Source organism: Ylistrum balloti, unplaced genomic scaffold (genome assembly GCF_031769215.1).
Source record: "Ylistrum balloti isolate Yb309-2 unplaced genomic scaffold, AGI_CSIRO_Ybal_v1 Utg370196, whole genome shotgun sequence".
In the NCBI taxonomy this organism is placed as follows: Eukaryota; Metazoa; Mollusca; class Bivalvia; order Pectinida; family Pectinidae; genus Ylistrum; species Ylistrum balloti.
The window spans coordinates 1,332,365-1,353,174 of record NW_026782173.1 but is presented as its reverse complement, the minus strand read 5'-3'; the positions used below and the strand labels follow the sequence as shown (position 1 = coordinate 1,353,174).

Sequence of the window (20,810 nt, the reverse complement as noted above, 5' to 3'; positions counted from 1 at the left end):
AATGGGGGAACATAATGATGTAAATCAGACATGGGGATACTTCACCCATCTTGTGTCAGCTATAAAACTATGGGCAAATTAACAACTCAACAGATGAAATAGACAGAATGCCTGGCCCCCAGGGTGCTATACACGGTTGGAATGCCTGGCCCCCAGGGTGCTACATGCAGACAAGACCAAATGATATATTTTCATAACGGATTGTTTCCTCTTGTTAATGCAGTTCAAGAAAAAACAGATTTTTACTGAAACAGGACATAAATTTTTGACGTACTGACATGCAGACAGCCCAATGAAATGCATTTGTGCACATTGCTACGTAACAAATATCTTACAAATTAGTTTTATATATGTAAAAGCCTAACACGTGGGCTTGGCTCTCTTGGAATGTTTAGTGTCAACGAAATGCAGGTTAAAGGTCACAACATACATTTCATGTGCAAAAAGAAAAAAAAAATGAAAAACATGAAAACTCTGGTTTGAGTTTTCCTTGTAGAGTTTTTATACTTGTTGTACAATGAGAACAACCAACAGTTTGTTTCAATTCATTGTGACAGACAGAAAAGGGGTTACAAACTCGCAGATTAGAATCACAAACGGAAAAAGCACAATTTACGTTCCATCCGGCTGTCACTCAAGCAAAGGTTACTGAAGACATCATTGTAGGGTTGAATGATACCAGCCAAAACATGAGGACCAAAGTATGGTCTCCAGTACCTCCATGTCATTCCAACTGCCAAGAACTGGCCATTCCTAAAGCCAATATTTATCTTGACGTGGTCATTTATTTCTCCTGTTGGTCATTGAAAAACAGCTGTTGGCAAGAAAAAGCATTTAATTCTGTATAAAAAAAATTCCAAGTGGATGGCAGAAGAAATTAAGAAGTGTATACTCATGTGATGGCTACTGCTTAGAAATTATATGTTCCATGACAATTGGCTTTCCCAGGAGCTCATGTCCATTTCACGCAAATTACACACATAGTGACACTAAAATTACCCTAGAGCACTGCCCATGGCACAGAGTCAGACTACCACTAAAGTTGGTCCATGTTTGTTCATTAATGATTAATAACAAGTTTGGCCGATTCTTGGTAATTAACTATTGATTTACAATCCTAGGTAGAAAGTGTCCCTGTGAAGGATCTAATTAACTTAGCTCTACATAATAGCCTGCCTTTTTATTTCTATTAATCACCTATCAGGGTATACACTAATCACATGATTTTAATGGCATCATATGTAAACTTATTTTTGGCTTTTTTTTATCTGGATTTGTACAAAAATATTTATTTTGAAAACAATTGTGAAAACTAAGGGTGGTAACACAGTTACTTTTTTCTGATATCATTGCTGTTTCAGTACATACAGTTATATTTTCACTCATGTCTAAAAGTCACACCCACCAATGTCTCTGATGAAGTCAGGCAGAGATAGGGTTGTTGAAACAGTTCTTTTTTTGTAATTAAGCAATGAGAGAGAAATGGATTTTAGCGCTAGAAATGTCGACTTACCTGTTATCAGTGTGTTGTCAATGCTATAGATTTCTGATGAATTGTGTTTACCTGCTTTGTATTCACCAAGCTTCAGTGGCTTGAACAAATTGTCTTTACAGTTTGTTCCCAATTAGAGTTTTATTGGGGGAGATCCTTGCCCGTTGATAAGTCTTCACCATAGAGATTATCTTGTTTAGGTAATAAATTGGCCTGGATATCAGTGATTTATGAGAAAGTGATGAAAGTAAGAGTATTCTGCCTGCTGGATAAAGAAAACATTTCAAAACATACTGCAGAAAGCTATTATGATTTGTTTCCTGTCAAGATCTTAACCCCAAAACTCTCTCACAGACACCAGAACAGAAAAAAAAAATGAAAAAATAACCCTGAAACTTCTGCTCTCTCTTCTTACAATTTTTATTGCCTTTTTAGATTTATTGCACTTGGCATTTTTAGCATTTCAGTGTTTTTTCTTCTATTTTTGTAGAAACATGGCTGACATTTGTAAAGTCTAAAGATCCCATTGCTAAACTATGAAAGGTTTTGTGGAGACCTTTATGATTATCACACAAACATTGTGGGTTGGGAAGGAAGTTTCAATAAAAATCTACTCCTCAAAAGAGCTCTCTATCCTTGTATTATAGTGTGACTCTATAACAACAAATACAACTGAATTGAAAATGAAAGTGATTCTTTTCACCTCTTATTTTTCATAAATACTGAATAGTGATAGTAATAAATGTGATTTCAGAGGGTTTTTTCACAAGTAGAATCAGACAACAGAGAGTAAATCTGATAGTGCCCTCTTATCTATAGCTAAGCTGGAGCTAAATAAATCAAGCTTAATCCAAAACGGCAGCCAACCTAATACCAGTTATTGCTTAAAACATTATACCTAAACAATGTCCATAATCCCGACTACAATTTATGACAACAGGGTGAGAAAAAAGTGCCACAAAAGATAATCGTATTGATGTTGGACAGCTTGCTGCGATTGTTTCTTCATCTCTTACTAACACTGTTTTTATGAGCATCACCATAAACAGTAATGTCCTGCCATTGTTGTCAAAGTGCTATTGTAGCTGGCAGGGATATGTGGTAGGGGGTCAATAGGGGACTAGGGGCTGTCCAGTTCTGACCACAGACAGATGATCTATAGCATTAGCCACATGTTACCCTTTACTGAAATGGAAGAGGACACTGGAATGCTAAACCATCCATATGGTGGGACAGAGAAGTTATATGGTGGGTCAGAAATGTGATATGGTTGGATCAGATGTTATATGGTGGGACAGAAATGTGATATGGTTGGATCAGAATGTTATATGGTGGGACAGAGATGTTATATGGTTGGATCAGAATGTTATATGGTGGGACAGAGATGTTATATTGTTGGATCAGAATGTTATATGGTGGGACAGAGTGTTATATGGTGGGACAGAAATGTGATATGGTTGGATCAGAATGTTATATGGTGGGACAGAAATGTGATATGGTTGGATCAGAATTATTATCTGGTTTGTCAGAAATGTTATATGGTTGGATCAGAATGTTATATGGTGGGACAGAAATGTGATATGGTTGGATCAGAATGTTATATGGTGGGACAGAGATGTTATATGGTGGGACAGAAATGTGATATGGTTGGATCAGAAAGTTATATGGTGGGTCAGAAATGTGATATGGTTGGATCAGAATGTTATATGGTGGGACAGAAATGTGATATGGTTGGATCAGAAAGTTATATGGTGGGTCAGAAATGTTATATGGTTGGATCAGAATGTTATATGGTGGGACAGAAATGTGATATGGTTGGATCAGAAAGTTATATGGTGGGACAGAAATGTGATATGGTTGGATCAGAATGTTATATGGTGGGACAGAAATGTGATATGGTTGGATCAGAAAGTTATATGGTGGGTCAGAAATGTTATATGGTTGGATCAGAATGTTATATGGTGGGACAGAAATGTGATATGGTTGGATCAGAATTATTATCTGGTTTGTCAGAAATGTTATATGGTTGGATCAGAATGTTATATGGTGGGACAGAAATGTGATATGGTTGGATCAGAATTATTATCTGGTTTGTCAGAAATGTTATATGGTTGGATCAGAATGTTATATGGTGGGACAGAAATGTGATATGGTTGGATCAGAATTATTATCTGGTTTGTCAGAAATGTTATATGGTTGGATCAGAATGTTATATGGTGGGTCAGAATTGCTATACGGTTGGTCAAAAGTATTACATCAGAATTTGATATGTGGAGGTAGGAATATGATATGGTTATATAGTTATGTTACTGGCATATAATAATCAAAGTGTTGGTATGAGATTGTATAAGTATAAGTATATCGGTGTGAGATAGTTCAATTTAGTACTGGTTTGTGACAGATTTTATCTGTTCAGTGTTTCACCTGTGTTTTTGTTACAAAGAAAAAATAAAGAATCCTTCATAAAATAGAACTGTCAAAAAATAAAATATTGAATGAGTGTTTGTGTAGTTCCAATGTGGAGACAGATGGTGAGAGACAGTTTGGCCATTAGATACCCCCTATCTGTATAATGGCTGTATCAATATCAATCATGGTGTCGGTCAGGGATGCACTGCTGACCCATTGTTATAGTGTCAGTAATAGCCGAGTGGTAATGATTGCTTGTTTGTGTCACGCCAGTAGTTATAACACCATTGGATTAGTCAGAGTTATATATCCTCTGTACACATTGATTATAACACTATAATGTTGGTCAGAGTTATCCTCCCCTTAGTATACCCTCTACAAATATAACATTGTAGGATTAGTCAGAGTTATGTACCCTCTGTACACAGTAATTATAACACCATAATGTTGGTCAGAGTTATCCTCCCCTTAGTATACCCTCTACAAATATAACATTGTAGGATTAGTCAGAGTTATGTACCCTCTATACACATTAATTATAACACCATAATGTTGGTCAGAGTTATCTACCCCTTAGTATACCCTCTACAAATATAACATTGTAGGATTAGTCAGAGTTATGTACCCTCTGTACACAGTAATTATAACACCATAATGTTTGTCAGAGTTATCCTCCCCCATAGTATACCCTCTACAAATATAACATTGGAGGATTAGTCAGAGTTATGTGCCCCTTGGAAATCCTACTGCAAAGTGGTTATAAAACTACAAGGTTGATGAGAGTTATCTACCCCTTAGTATCTCTTCTACAAGGTAAGTTTTAACACCTTCTGATTAGTCAGTTATCTGCCTTTTAATACCCCTAACAGTAGCTATAACACTGTAGAAATAGTTATAGTGATCTGTCCTTTAACATCCCCATCCACACAGTAGTTATAACACCATAGGATAAGTGAGAGGTATCTGTTCTCTAGCATCCTTTTCTATACAGTGGTTATAAAACTATAAAATTAGTCAGTTATCTGCCTATTTACACCCCTCAGAGTATTTATAACACTGTAAGATTAGAGTTATCTGCCCCTTAGTATATACACCTAAACAGTAGCATTAAAACTATAAAATTAGTCATTTATCTGCCTCTTTATACCTCCCCCCCCCCCCCTCCCATCCCCAGTAGTAGTTATAACACTGTAGGATAAGAGTTATCTTTCCCTTAGTACCCCCTTCTGCACAGTAGTTATAAAACAATATGACCCCTATGTATCCCCTCTAATATTCATTTCCTCAAACAGTGATTTATGTGAGTGGTACCTGAATATCAATCTTTTTACAATCAGCATCTGCATGTTAAATACCTGTGAAGGTTGAATTAGGATACTGTCTGTTAAATGATTAGATTTAATTTGGGAAACTGGTTGTTACTGCTAGCTGTGAAGGTTAAATTGGGATACTGGCTGTTAAAAGGTTAGATTTACATTAGATACTGCCTGTAAATGTCGGATTTACATTAGATACTGCCTGTAAAGGTCGGATCTACATTAGATACTGCCTGTAAAGGTCAGATTTACATTAGATACTGGCTGTAAAGGTCAGATCTACATTAGATACTGCATATAAAGGTCAGATTTACATTAGATACTGGCTGTAAAGGTCAGATTTACATTAGATACTGGCTGTAAAGGCTGTGAAGGTCAGATTTACATTAGATACTGGCTGTAAAGGTCAGATTTACATTAGATACTGGCTGTAAAGGTCAGATTTACATTAGATACTGGCTGTAAAGGTCAGATTTACATTAGATACTGGCTGTAAAGGTCAGATTTACATTAGATTTACATTAGATACTGGCTGTAAAGGCTGTGAAGGTCAGATTTACATTAGATACTGGCTGTAAAGGTCAGATTTACATTAGATACTGGCTGTAAAGGTCAGATTTCCATTAGATACTGGCTGTAAAGGCTGTAAAGGTCAGATTTACATTAGATACTGGCAGTAAAGGTCAGATTTACATTAGATACTGGCTGTAAAGGCTGTAAAGGTCAGATTTACATTAGATACTGGCTGTAAAGGTCAGATTTACATTAGATACTGGCTGTAAAGGTCAGATTTACATTAGATACTGGCAGTAAAGGTCAGATTTACATTAGATACTGGCTGTAAAGGTCAGATTTACATTAGATACTGGCTGTAAAGGTCAGATTTACATTAGATACTGGCTGTAAAGGTCAGATTTACATTAGATACTGGCTGTAAAGGCTGTAAAGGTCAGATTTACATTAGATACTGGCAGTAAAGGTCAGATTTACATTAGATACTGGCTGTAAAGGTCAGATTTACATTAGATACTGGCAGTAAAGGTCAGATTTACATTAGATACTGGCAGTAAAGGTCAGATTTACATTAGATACTGGCTGTAAAGGTCAGATTTACATTAGATACTGGCTGTAAAGGTCAGATTTCCATTAGATACTGGCTGTAAAGGCTGTAAAGGTCAGATTTACATTAGATACTGGCTGTAAAGGTCAGATTTACATTAGATACTGGCTGTAAAGGTCAGATTTACATTAGATACTGGCAGTAAAGGTCAGATTTACATTAGATACTGGCAGTAAAGGTCAGATTTACATTAGATACTGGCTGTAAAGGTCAGATTTACATTAGATACTGGCTGTAAAGGTCAGATTTACATTAGATACTGGCAGTAAAGGTCAGACATAGTGGCTGTAAAGGTGATTTACATTAGATACTGGCTGTAAAGGTCAGATTTACATTAGATACTGGCTGTAAAGGTCAGATTTCCATTAGATACTGGCTGTAAAGGCTGTAAAGGTCAGATTTACATTAGATACTGGCTGTAAAGGTCAGATTTACATTAGATACTGGCTGTAAAGGTCAGATTTACATTAGATACTGGCTGTAAAGGTCAGATTTACATTAGATAGTGGCTGTAAATGTCAGATTTACGTTAGATACTGGCAGTAAAGGTCAGATTTACGTTAGATACTGGCAGTAAAGGTCAGATTTACATTAGATACTGACTGTAAAGGTCAGATTTACATTAGAAATTTTGGATATAAAGGTTAGATTTACATTGGGATATTTGCTTTTACTGCTAACGGTAAAGGTCAGATTAAAAGCTGGATGGGATACTGCCTGTTAAAGCTAATTGTAAAGGTCAAATTTAAATTTGGATGCTGGCTGTTTTTAAAGACTGTATTTGAATTACATAAGGTATCCACATTACATAATGATATGGTGACAGTAAATCCTGGTGTTGGCTGATGAGTGCCCCATCTGGAAGACAATGCTTATATAATGACCATGGTATTCCCAGTACTGTCTTCGAGGGCAAACCGAGGACACACACTGCTTTACCCGCCTTTGGTTTGAGAAATGAGAAAGAAACATGACTATAAATTTCTGTTCCATTCCCTGTGACACTGGTGATTGAGTTTAAGTTGAGGTTTTCATGTTGCACTGAAATAACGCTGGTATTCCTGGCAGACGATAACTCGTCTTACACAAGGCTTACTGCTCTAGTTCATGGCGGGGCCTACAAAACATTCCTTTGTCTCTAAATGGTTACTCAATGTGTAATTACAAAAAAGCAATCAATCTGTTAAATCGCTCAACTGCAAGAAACATCGAATCAAGTAAAGTGCTTTTTGGAGATTGCCCCCATCACAATTTGTTTTCATACGGACATTGAATTAAGAAAAATGTAACACACTATCCATCGTCAAGAAGAAAGGGTACTACAGGAATTTTATAGCCAATTTTTACGATATCATACTCTTGCTTAGTAACATATTGCTCAATGTTGGAGAAAATTGAGACAAATGTAGATATCAATATAAAAATTGGTGTGAGAATCCTGATTAAGTTAGAGAACGGATCTAATTTTTATTATTTTGAGTGAAACTGTGATGTTGGTAACGTCCAGCGATGTTTTCCCATCTCCTGGACGATCAGTAATAACTAATGCCCCACTAATGGGAAGGGACAGCCTTACATGTAATTAGCAATAAAAATCAACTAGCCTTCATTCATCTGCAAGATTGTACAGAATTTGATTAAAAATATCCTCCTCTCCAATGCAATCGTGTAAATATTCAAATGTTGGGTCATAATGTTGCACTTGCGCCAGGCAACTGAGCAACATTGAGGGTGAGTATTGGCCGAGGACGAGACGACATTACACCGAGTACGCTCATAACACACAATTACATAGCTGTAATTACCAATTGTTACTTGTGTCTTAAAAACATTTGAGTCATCAATTTTAATATTTCATTCATTTTAAAATGCAAATGAGCGAGTGCTGGAAGATTATTGAGGTCGTAAATCAGTCTCTTGCGACTGAGGCGCTCAGCCGATGGGATTACAAAAACCCATGACCAAGACAATGCCACATTAACTTGCACTTATTACACAGGTGCTTTGCACGTGCTTAGATCACATGGCGTAGTGACACCAAGGAACAATAGTTTAATTGTTTTGAGAAATAACCAATATTATTTAAGTTATTAGCAGGCAAGTTGTGGAAAAAGGATGCTGGATTTTCAGCCACTATGATAGCAAATTTGTTATATTAAGATAACTAATTAAGACTTGTCAGTGATTATCAGCCTTGGATAAAACATTACAGGCTGGTAGTTACATATGTATTGTTACATAATTGGTACAAAGTTGACATGGACTCATTGAGAACAAGGATAACCACATATAAAATTTGATTCCAAGCAAAAAAAAAAATGTAAAAGTTTAACATCTTACCATATACATAATAATGTTGGGTGTTAAATATTGAACATGATTCATACTTAAAATACTGTTTCAAAAATACATACAAAGTAAATTTCATCAGGGAGAGTTAAACAATAATGTATGTGATTAGTCTGGTAAGGCAGTGAGTAAATGGGAATGGTCACAACATGGCTCTGCTACATTTAGTATGGGTAGTCTCATCTCTGATCAGTTCTTACATGCAACATTTAGATTTCTTATCATAAACAATTCAAAACAATGTTATACTTTGTACTTTTATACAAGGTTTTTTTTAGATGATAAGTCAGTCAGTGCTAGATTTGGAATAATCTGAGATCACAGTTAGGCAATGATATGGGGAGTCAGAGATAGACAATTACACAATGTTGGCCTATCTTCTATTGGTTGTTTTCCAACTTGTCCCCAGCCACAGTGTCAGGAGGGTAGACAAATTAAACTTGTGAATCTTCTGTAAAGTGAAATAAAACCCTGACCAGAACAATCCACAATGAGATATATGGACAAGGTGGTACGATATAAAACCAGGCCACAAGATTATAGCCTTTTAATTTTCCCCACTTAAACAGTTGGAGTTCACGTTTATCAGGATAATATTTCTGACTTTATTTCAATTTGCAATTATTTTTAGATGAAAATTATCTGCTACATTATTTTTCATTGAGTTATTGTAGCTTTATTTCATTTTATCAGCAAAAGTAAATCAAAGGCCTGCTGGCGTTTATAGTGCAAACCACTGAAAACCCTCAGCAGGAAGGCCATCTCCTAAATATCAAATTTATCAGATTCCAGTTATCTGGCCATGTTTGCTTTCAACTTCAATGGTCAATTATTTATTTCAATCTGAATGTTGTGGCCAGTTGAATTTTTTAGAACTGAGACTTTTTGTATTCGTAAATATGTAGTTATGAGAAAAATTAATTGAAAATATTCAGTTGAACAGCTCTGCTTGTACAATTATTGCACATGCCAGGCTTATTGTGGTGGTTCATATGCTGACATCTCAGATTCAAACTATATTGGAATTTATACATGTAGATTTTATCTATAATTAGTGTAAAAGTGATTGGAATAAATAATACGCAGTTTGATACTAATGTAAAGCTTGTAGATACATTAAACATTCATCTGAAGGGTGTTGTAGAATACTGTCTGTTAAATATAGAATTATCAGATTAACTCAGGAATTAAAATTCTACACTTCACAATAACACACACATTATGGCAATTGTTTTGCAAGTTTTTATAAGCATAATTCTACAGATAGATGACTAAGGCATACTTATATGGACTTTACAATTTATACCTTCATTCTAATTCAATACCAGCTGGTTTTTTAAAAAGATCATGAATCTCATCCTCATCAGCAATCACCTTGTCTAGTAATAGTGACACGGTGATGATAATGTCAGGAAAAGCTTTAACCACAGTTAAAATTACACATCTGTAATATATACATCTTTTTATAGCAGTTGTGAAAACATGAAAAATGGTTTTAAGTGATTTGCTGTTGGGGATTCATTTTTCACTAAGTTAGATGTATAATACCTGTCCCTTTCATGTACTAGGGAGACAAAGCTAATTCAGGCCAATTATAATCAATTACATGCGTTTTTTGCCGATTGTATCCAGATTTCAAACCCTCTTGACAGTTTAATTTGTGTGGCCCGTGATTTAATCACACAATTACCTCCGATTTACACTACTTATTGACCAGTCTGCTTGCTCCTGACAATTATCACTCAGCAGTCAGCAACCAGTCTAATATACCTCAGCCAGGTAAACACTGATAAATACACTTCAGGTTAAGTAAGCTTAAACAGCCTCAAAAACTCCTCTTTTTCATATACACGTCAGAAATCTTGATGGGATGTATTTTGGTCCCTCTGTTATATACTTATTTGTCCAGAGATCTCTTCTCACAGTTTTCAGCCAGTCTTATTCAAACTTCGTAGACTTAATCACATGACATGAAGTTATGTTTTCATGAAAGGCAGATGGATTCAACTGTATTTTTAGGAGTTACTTCCCCTTGTTTTTTTCATGATGTTAGTCATGTGAGGAGATCGCTCCCAGTTTTCAAGCAATTTCTTTCAAATTGGTAGTGAGAAATCACCCTGATACAAAGTTGTATTTTCCTGCAAAGCAGTTTGATTCACCAATTTTTCAAGGAGTTATTGCCCTTTGTTTTTGTAGCATTTAATACTGTTTGGAGATCTCCTTCCTCAGTTTTCACCAATTTCTATAAAACTTGGTAGAGTTTATAACCATTTCATAAAATAGCGTTTTAGGTAATTTAATCTTGTGCGAAGATTTTTTGCAGTTTTCCACCAATCTCTTGAAAACATGGTATTGCTTTAATTTATCAGTAAAAATACAGCACTGTTTTCTCTCTTGCTATTTCCATATTTGTATTTCATATAACAAATCCTGAATATGTGTTTTGGTACAGGAAAGATGTATATCATTCTAAATCATAATACTCTTGTTATATGTCATACTGCTACTTATTACAGAAGTGAGGTCCTAATTCTCTCTTAAACCAGCAGTGAAACATTGTGTAAGGGAGGTAAAGGGGATAGGAATGTAAATTAATGATGAAATTTGTGACTCACTTAACACAGGATTTCTGATTAATTTCAAGACTTCAGTTTTAATTTACTTTTTTAATCCTCCTAACAAAGATTAAGAGAAATTGCCAAAAATTCACGTTCAAAGAAAGGAAAATTATTTTGATAAATCAATATGTACTTCAGTAATTGTTTTGAATTTATCAATTTCTGCAAAAAGAAGTGGGGGGTGGGGAGGGGGTAATGCTATTTGTATTCTAAGCATGGATTCATTTTAGCGTATTTATGGATTTCTGTATGAGTATTTGATACCGTGATATTACTACTTGAGTAAAATATTGACTTTGTCATTGGAAAGGTTAAACTTGAATGATAGGCACTATAGAGTTCACCAAGAGAACAAAGCTTAAATGGCATTTCCTAACCAGCAGACACAGGAAAAAGATTGACCCAAACTTTTTAAGAGTTCAGATTCAAGTGATATCTCAGATAAATGAGACAAATTCACATTTATCAAAAGTAACAAATGTTTATGCACTTGAAACAACAAAAATGCATTTTGGGAGTTGGCTTCACTTACTGTTAACATTAAGCGTTGACCCCAGTGTGAACCCTGTAGGGAACATGGAATTTGACAGTAAAATATACACTTCTGAGTATGAGTCTATTGGTCATCTTATCAGTCTGACAGATAAAGCCTGAAGCTCTGAATGGTATCCACCCTGGTTATTCCAATAAATATACCCCTAATGAGACTTTAATTGATCCATGTTCTGTACAAAAGTCTGATAAAAACCAGCAACTTTATCAGGAAAATTTATCAGCTTTGAAGTTCTTGGTTGTTTTTGTACTTGTCTGGACACATTAGATCAGCTCTAGATATAGGAGGCACAGTACCTACAATTCTTCCTCTTCGTTGAATCCTTATATAATTTCCCTATCCTCTATACTTAAGGTCCCTGGTGACCGCCATGTTGGAGTGTTCTCATTGGGCTAGTCCAGGACACAAGAGTTGAGAAAACAAATTTGTTTTTGGTCTTATTACTTATAATTGATGTTGGCATATGTGGTCTTAGATAAATGAGTTATATGGTCTACATGATGGGAAGTGGGACAATTCTAGCACTGGTACTCTATACCACAGTCAACCATTTCTAATCAAGGGTAGTAGTATCTTCCCACTAAAAAATGGCCAGAGAAGACGTAGAATAGGTGTGTGGTGGATTGACTCCACTGTAGATATAGAATAGGTGTGTAGTGGATTGACTCCACTGTAGATATATAACAGGTGTGTGGTGGATTGACTCCACTGTAGATATATAACAGGTGTGTGGTGGATTGACTCCACTGTAGATATAGAATAGGTATGTAGTGGATTGACTCCACTGTAGATATATAACATAACAGGTGTGTGGTGGATTGTGTGGTGGATATATGAATCCACTGTAGATATAGAATAATAGGTATGTAGTGGATTGTGGATTGACTCCACTGTAGATATATAACAGGTGTGTGGTGGATTGACTCCACTGTAGATATAGAATAGGTATGTAGTGGATTGACTCCACTGTAGATATATAACAGGTGTGTGGTGGATTGACTCCACTGTAGATGTAGAATAGGTGTGTAGTGGATTGACTCAACTGTAGATATAGAATAGATATGTAGTGGATTGACTCCACTGTAGATATAGAATAGGTATGTAGTGGATTGACTCCACTGTAGATATAGAATAGGTATGTAGTGGATTGACTCCACTGTAGATATATAACAGGTGTGTGGTGGATTGACTCCACTGTAGATATAGAATAGGTATGTAGTGGATTGACTCCACTGTAGATATAGAATAGGTGTGTAGTGGATTGACTCCACTGTAGATGTGTAGTGGATTGACTCCACTGTAGATATATGAATAGGTGTGTGTGGTGGATTGATGTAGATATAGAATTGTACTCCACTGTAGATATATAACAGGTGTGTGGTGGAGTAGTGTGTGTAGTGGATTGACTCCACTGTAGATATATAATGTGTGGTGGAGGGTGTATAGTGGAATAGGTGTGTTGGCTCCACTGTAGATATAGAATAGGTGTGTAGTGGATTGACTCCACTGTAGATATAGAATAGGTGTGTGATGGATTGACTCCACTGTAGATATAGAATAGTTGTATAGTGGATTGGCTCCACTGTAGACATAGAATAGGTGTATAGTGGATTGGCTCCACTGTAGATATAGAATAGGTGTGTAGTGGATTGACTCCACTGTAGATATAGAATAGGTGTGTGATGGATTGACTCCACTGTAGATATAGAATAGGTGTGTAGTGGATTGACTCCACTGTAGATATAGAATAGGTGTGTGATGGATTGACTCCACTGTAGATATAGAATAGGTGTGTGATGGATTGACTCCACTGTAGATATAGAATAGGTGTGTGATGGATTGACTCCACTGTAGATATAGAATAGGTGTGTGATGGATTGACTCCACTGTAGATATAGAATAGGTGTGTAGTGGATTGACTCCACTGTAGATATAGAATAGGTGTGTGATGGATTGACTCCACTGTAGATATAGAATAGGTGTATAGTGGATTGGCTCCACTGTAGATATAGAATAGGTGTGTAGTGGATTGGCTCCACTGTAGATATAGAAAAGGTTAGTGATTGATTGATATGCTTCCCTATTTTTGTCAAAGCTTTCAAAATGTCATTGAAATTTAAAGGCTCAAGGGTTATTGAGGAAGAGGCTGACAAAGGGATGTCTTGACATCATGCATTTTGTGATAAACTGCCTTTTTCAGCTGATGGCCCTACAAAGACAATGTTTATAAGCTTGGGTCCACTGAACACCAAAAGCATTGGCCCTATCTGATAAAGCTAATGCATTGTTCTGGATCATGGAAAAATGTTGGACAGCTTAGTGTGGAATACTTAAACAAGTGACATGTAGAATAGTGATTTGTCTCTCAGCACGACACTGTAATGTAGAAGCTGTGTTTGTGTGGTGTTGACAGTGGCTCAAGGAGAACTCACTCATACCCTGTAATTGACCAAGTACAAATACATTGAAACTTGATGTAATAAACAGCCATTTAAATAGTGGTAAACATGGAGTCGAGCTATCAAAGTTATACTAACGTCCAGATGTCATGCTCACTTTCTGATGTTAAGTTAGCCTTTCGCATGTATTGAAGTCTTTACAGAAAATTCAACTGTAAGTTCTGTGTAATTCAAACAACAATGAAGGAATGTGTTAATTGTCAAATAAATGTCAGAACACTCACATCTCAAGTTTACTGAGCATCAGAATAGCACTGTGTCATTGATTTACAGTTATTAATCAATTAAATCATGCTATGTGTTTCATGAGAATTAACCATCAGTGTTTTCAGGAGATTCAGAGCAGATCTTATATAGATCTTATACACCATAATCACAAATGTATGTCATCAGTTGAATAAAAGGTAGAACATCTATAAAATTCTGTTTGGGGATTTAGAATCTGATAAAAAAGACATAACTTTTCCGTAGATAGCTTGGACAGAATCACTATCTGTACATAGAATCACCTCTGTGATTCTTGAATGTTTTAGTTTCATTTTGGGATTTAGTCTTCAGCCTCAAAATCACAGTGGCTTATTCTGTCTTTGACCTTTACAGGGACCAGCAAAGAAGATTAAATTTACTCAAAAGAATGAGAAATTATGGTCACTTGTGAGAGTGATAAAAGAAGGCTGGTATGGGGGTGGATAGTGTCAGTGCAGTGTTTATAGGACTTTTACGAGAACCCAGCTGGGTAGGAGATAGGCTATCTGTGTTTCACTAGTGCCCTACTCCATAAAATCTCTATGCAAAACTCCCTCGCTGATTAATTATAACAAAAGTAAAATTTATACTCCAGCTGTTTCAACAGGAGAAAACAAGAGAAATTTATAGTTTTGCTCCAGGAAAGAAAAAGAATGAGATGGTGAAATTTGTGTTTGTTTGTCAACTCTCCAGTTAATCTTAGTAATCAGGACATATCCTGATAAATCACTGTACTTGGGCTCACCCCTCACCTCAACACCCGCTCATCAAAGGAACCATAAGTTACTATCAATTGATTTTCAATGGAATGTCATGGTCTTTATGGAAATATGCTCATTGTTTAACCTGAGTAAGTTACAACATCTTGTCTTAGTTTATCATTCTGATGAATGTCTGCTGATTTTCACAACCAAGTCATTCTGATCACCTTCTGTACTGGTGGGTTGTTATGATGTTTGGGATAATGACAGTATAGAATCTATCTTTCAAAGTCATATCATCGGGAGAATTAAAGTATGATAGTTTGAAACATAGAAATTAAGAATCAGATATACCTTAGAGATCAAATATGTTTTATTTTTCTAGTGATGAGAACCATTTTAACATTGCTGTTACTGTAGAATTGCTTACAACTTAGAAAACGTGGAATGGTTGTTGTTGTAAATGTTGATATTGAGAACTTTTATGTGTACAAGCTGTTCTACCAAACTTATTGTGCCAGTGTATATTTCCATGACCAACTGTCTGAGTAAGGTTCCAGTGTTGACAATTTCACATGGTTCATCTTGGAACAAGTTATACAAGACATAATCACTGGATGATTTCTCATAAGACTCAAGTTTTCACCATTTTTGATGATATATTGATAAGTTGATGTTAACATATGTATCCTGTCGTTTGTTTCAGTTTTCACCTTTGGTCCAGGATACAGTTCTACAAGGAACATTTAATGCCACCCTCAACAACCCCATAGCTGCTCAAGTGGACACTGCTATCCATGCCACCAATTCAGCAAAACACGCCTTCCTTCTAGGAGTGTGATCCTGCCCACAAACCATATACAAACGACCATTGTGACACCTTTAGTTCAGCAGTACAGCAAGGAAGCAGTAGCTGTATCAGCTATGTCCTGAAATCAGTAATGAAACAGCATTGCTGATGGAAGTACCTGGATAAAGTTAGGGCATTTATTTCAAAAGAAACTGTGATGAGACATAATTCTATTTTGTACCAGAAATATATCAACAAGCATTGTGAAAGTAACATGTATGAACAGAATTGATTTTTAAACATAAAATGCTGAAATTTAATTTTGCTGATGAAATCTTCACTCTGGGGTGTTGATGGTTTGTGCTGAGCAATTAAACTGCTGAGTTTGTACAATTTCACATTACATGTGTATCTGTACACCACCAAGGACTACTTTTCTCTGATAGAATCCACTTTCTGATAATGTTCACACAAATGCGTATTTTTGTCTCGTATGAAAATTCTCCAGTGTTTTGCAACACTTTAGTAATGTGTGATATCAAAAGGCCCTCCAAGAAATTGTCCTTTTTATACCACAGTGTTTTTTAGTTGTATGACATACATTAAATTTATAAATCTCTTTCAAAACCACAATTATACTAGCTAATGACATACTTCAACTTCTATATCATCACTTTTTATCTCACAAAATATTCTTTATCCTCGTAAATGTCCAAAGCCCCTTATAATAAGTTCATTGTTGACATGTTTCTTATCATAATGTAACAACATCTCTTTCTAATATAAACAATTTTTTGTTTGTGATATTTGTATGACTTTTGTGCTTTATACTTGTTGAGTATTATTGTTGAGTAAAACCAGTGTTATTGATGTGTAACATGGATGAGGTTTCAGCCAGATTGTAGTTTCGGATGCTGGCATCATAATTATTTATCAATAAAAAATCTGACAGTTTAATCATCATTTACCCCTCATGACCACCTCTATCTTAAAACAAAAACCCATTTTGAAATTATCAAAACATTTTTAGACAAAATAAAATCTAGTAAAACTTCTTTGTGATGTTTATAGTTACTTCAAGAAAAAGGTAATAAAGGAAGAGTTTGTATTTCGGGGTAATGATCTCACAACGCTGCATTAAAGGCAGTATATTTGGTAGTGTGGCGGAGATGACAGTCCCTCACAAGTTCATCTGTTTGTGCTGTGCTGGTATTTCAATCTTGTTGGACAATATTAGCTCTATAGATGAAATATTTGTATTATTTCCTTATGAAAGTGGAAAATTATGTATTAAATTGAAAATAAATTTGAAAGAAAAGAAAGGTAACTATTGTTTTGTTATGTATGGTGTCATTTTGTGTGATCACCGAGCTAATGATGGATCATAGTGTACAAATTTACTCCAACTTGGAATCTAAGTTATGTCAATTCCAGGAAATGGATGACTGCTGCTGAGCAGTCTGATTTAATAGGAAGGTCATGGTGTCAAGGTAACCAACAGATATGTAAAAACACAATCCATATGGCTAAAATGTAGACACCATACTTCAAAAGCAGATACACAAATTGAACATGTCTATGATTATAATATCTGGTACCCACATATGACAGATCAAAAGAGCTGAGTGGAGTTCTGCTGCTCTGTCATGTAAAGGCTTGCCAGCTATAGACCTGTTACAAACTGATGTTGACAGTAAATGAGGGAGATTGGTGGTTTGGAGAACCCTGTAATGATGTGTATAAATGTATACGCTGTATTGTGATATTGTGTATTGTGGGGATCAATGGCTACTACTCCAGGTATTTCTGGTAGGCTCTGATTTTTGTCTGGTATTCACTAGTACATATGCACTGTACAACTGTTAAAATATTCAGACACTGACTTTTGCAGCAGTGATGTAATCTGTAGACAAATACTGCTACATCTGATACATCATCACATACATGTGGACTTTTGGTATGTGGAAATGAAGAAACATACATTATACATTGGGTATTACTTTTAAACAACTAATAAGCAGTCTGAGTCATCTTGGAAATTTGACAGATTCCCTGCTGTGTTGGTCTGATGTTTGTCTTGTATATTGGTTTGGTGTTTGTTCTGGTATGTTTGTCTCATGTTTGTCCAGGTATGTTTGTCTCATGTTTGTCCTGCCATCTTGGTTTGGTGTTTGTTGTAGAATTTTTGTCCTATGTTTGTCTTGGTATGTTTGTCTATGTTTGTCCAGGTATGTTGGTCTGGTGTTTGTCCAGGTGTGTTGGTCTGGTGTTTGCCTTGGTAAGTTGGTCTGGTGTTTGTCCAGGTGTGTTGGTCTGGTGTTTGCCTTGGTATGTTGGTCTGGTGTTTGCCTTGGTATGTTGGTCTGGTGTTTGTCAAGGTGTGTTGGTCTGGTGTTTGTCCAGGTGTGTTGGTCTGATGTTTGTCCACGTGTGTTGGTCTGGTGTTTGTCCAGGTGTGTTGGTCTGATGTTTGTCCTGGTGTGTTGGTCTGGTGTTTGTCAAGGTGTGTTGGTCTGGTGTTTGTCCACGTATGTTGGTCTGATGTTTGTCCAGGTGTGTTGGTCTGATGTTTGTCCAGGTGTGTTGGTCTGGTGTTTGTCAAGGTGTGTTGGTCTGGTGTTTGTCCAGGTGTGTTGGTCTGGTGTTTGTCAAGGTGTGTTGGTCTGGTGTTTGTCCAGGTGTGTTGGTCTGGTGTTTGTCAAGGTGTGTTGGTCTGGTGTTTGTCCAGGTGTGTTGGTCTGATGTTTGTCCAGGTGTGTTGGTCAGGTGTTTGTCAAGGTGTGTTGGTCTGGTGTTTGTCAAGGTGTGTTGGTCTGGTGTTTGTCCAGGTGTGTTGGTCTGGTGTTTGTTCTGTTGTGCGATGTTTCTTATTGTCACTGAGGTGTGTTGCCCTTGTATTTCCATGGTCCTCTACATGTGATGTTCATGATTTTTGCCCTTGCCCTTTTCATCTTTTGCCCTGGAGATTCGTCAAGGTCCTGAGCATACAATGACCTCAAGTTATGCCCTTGAATTTTACCCATACCTCTGGCACATGTAAAGCATCCAACCGATCTGGATATGTCACTTCTTATACAAAAATACTGGCAAGGTAAGCAAACTGATTCATTTGTCATTCTACATCAATCTTACAGCACTTTATCAGGCATCAGTGGGATTGACATACTCATTGAACACTTAATACAGGTATATTAATTTGTCCAGGTTAAGACAACCCATCAATCCTGGCCAGTTTTACTGTATCAGCCACCACAGATTAAGGTTCATCTATATCCTTTCAATTGCATATGAATATATATAAAAAAAATGCCTTCTTTTTTTTAGCCAACCACATCAGATGGTGGGCTATTCAAATCCCTTGCTGGTCCATGGTCCATCGTCCGTCCATCCATCCATCCATCCATCTGTCGTCCTTCCATCCGTCTGTCATCCTTCTGTCCATATGTCCATAGACAATTTTTGTTATCGCTATTTCTTGAAAAGTACTAAATGGATCTTTCTCAAATTGCATATGTTGGTTCCCCTTGGTCCCTAGTTGTGCACGTTGAATTTTGGGCCTGATCGAGAAAATAAAATGGCTGAAATGCAGCCATCTTGGATTTTTCAATGAAGTTTGTTATCGCTATTTCTTCAGAAGTACAGGATTGATCTTACTTAAATTTCATTTGTAGGTTCATTGAAGGCCTTGATCTACCATCTATGGTAAAGCCATGTGACTTGGGGTTCATGGAAGCCCTCCCATCTACCATCTATGGTAAAGCTGTATGACAGAGGATCTTTATGAACAGGAATAGATCCACCTGCTATGGTATCGTTGTGCCCTGTGTCGACCAGCCTGTGGGCTCCAGTCTGACAAGGACATTCCTTGGTTGTCCAGTTCCCTTTCCCATTAAGTCAGGTGCTGGTATTTAAGTGACATATCAAAGATCACTTCATTTCAACGCAGGCTCAGAGAAAAGTCCAAATATTCTTGTTTGGTTAAAAAATTAAATGCAAATTAGACTTAGAAGGGAGGCTTTCTCCCTACCTGTTTACTTTCATATGACTCACTCTGTTTCTGTTATTGTGCAGACTTTAGAGAAAACATTGTCCATAATAGCTTGTTATCTGATAACAATGTTCCTATAGCATTAGATAAACTAATGATGTGTTATTTTGTAGTATCAGAAATCAATTTCTCATCTTCATAATGGCAAACTGAAAACAAGTTCTGTTATACCAATAATGTATAACATTTACAGGGCATTGTAGCATATACAGGTAGAGTTAAAAATATGGGATTACATAAATACAGGTAAAATGTTATTGATTCATGTTATATATAAGGGATAAGTACAGATATATTTAACATCATGTTATTGTGTCATATAATGTACAGGTATAACATCATGTTATTGTGTCATATAATGTACAGGTATAACATCATGATATTATGTCATATAATGTACAGGTATAACATCATGATATTATGTCATATAATGTACAGGTATAACATCATGATATTATGTCACATAATGTACAGGTATAACATCATGATATTATGTCATAATATACAGGTACAACATCATGGTATTATAGCATTTTTGTATATGTATTATATAATGTCATATACAGGTATAACATTATGATATTACATCGCGTTATATACATATTTGTATATAGATTTTGAATATAAATGGTCAGCTGTTTGGTTCCAGATTTCATTTGACATTTTGTTTCATAAAAAAAAAGGCATGTATGTCTGAACTACAAGCACT

At 36.1% G+C, this 20,810-nt stretch overlaps 1 protein-coding gene across 1 annotated transcript in view; it reads left to right on the top strand.

Annotated features, from left to right (window-relative positions):
* Positions 1-16,769, top strand: part of LOC132551369 (sperm-tail PG-rich repeat-containing protein 2-like) — a 69,654-nt gene extending 52,885 nt beyond the window's left edge. The window contains exon 12 of the mRNA XM_060215507.1: positions 15,970-16,769. Coding sequence (XP_060071490.1) covers positions 15,970-16,104 — 135 coding nt within the window. The 3' untranslated portion in view covers positions 16,105-16,769. The remainder of the gene's footprint in view (positions 1-15,969) is intronic.
* The last annotated feature ends 4,041 nt before the right edge of the window (positions 16,770-20,810 follow it).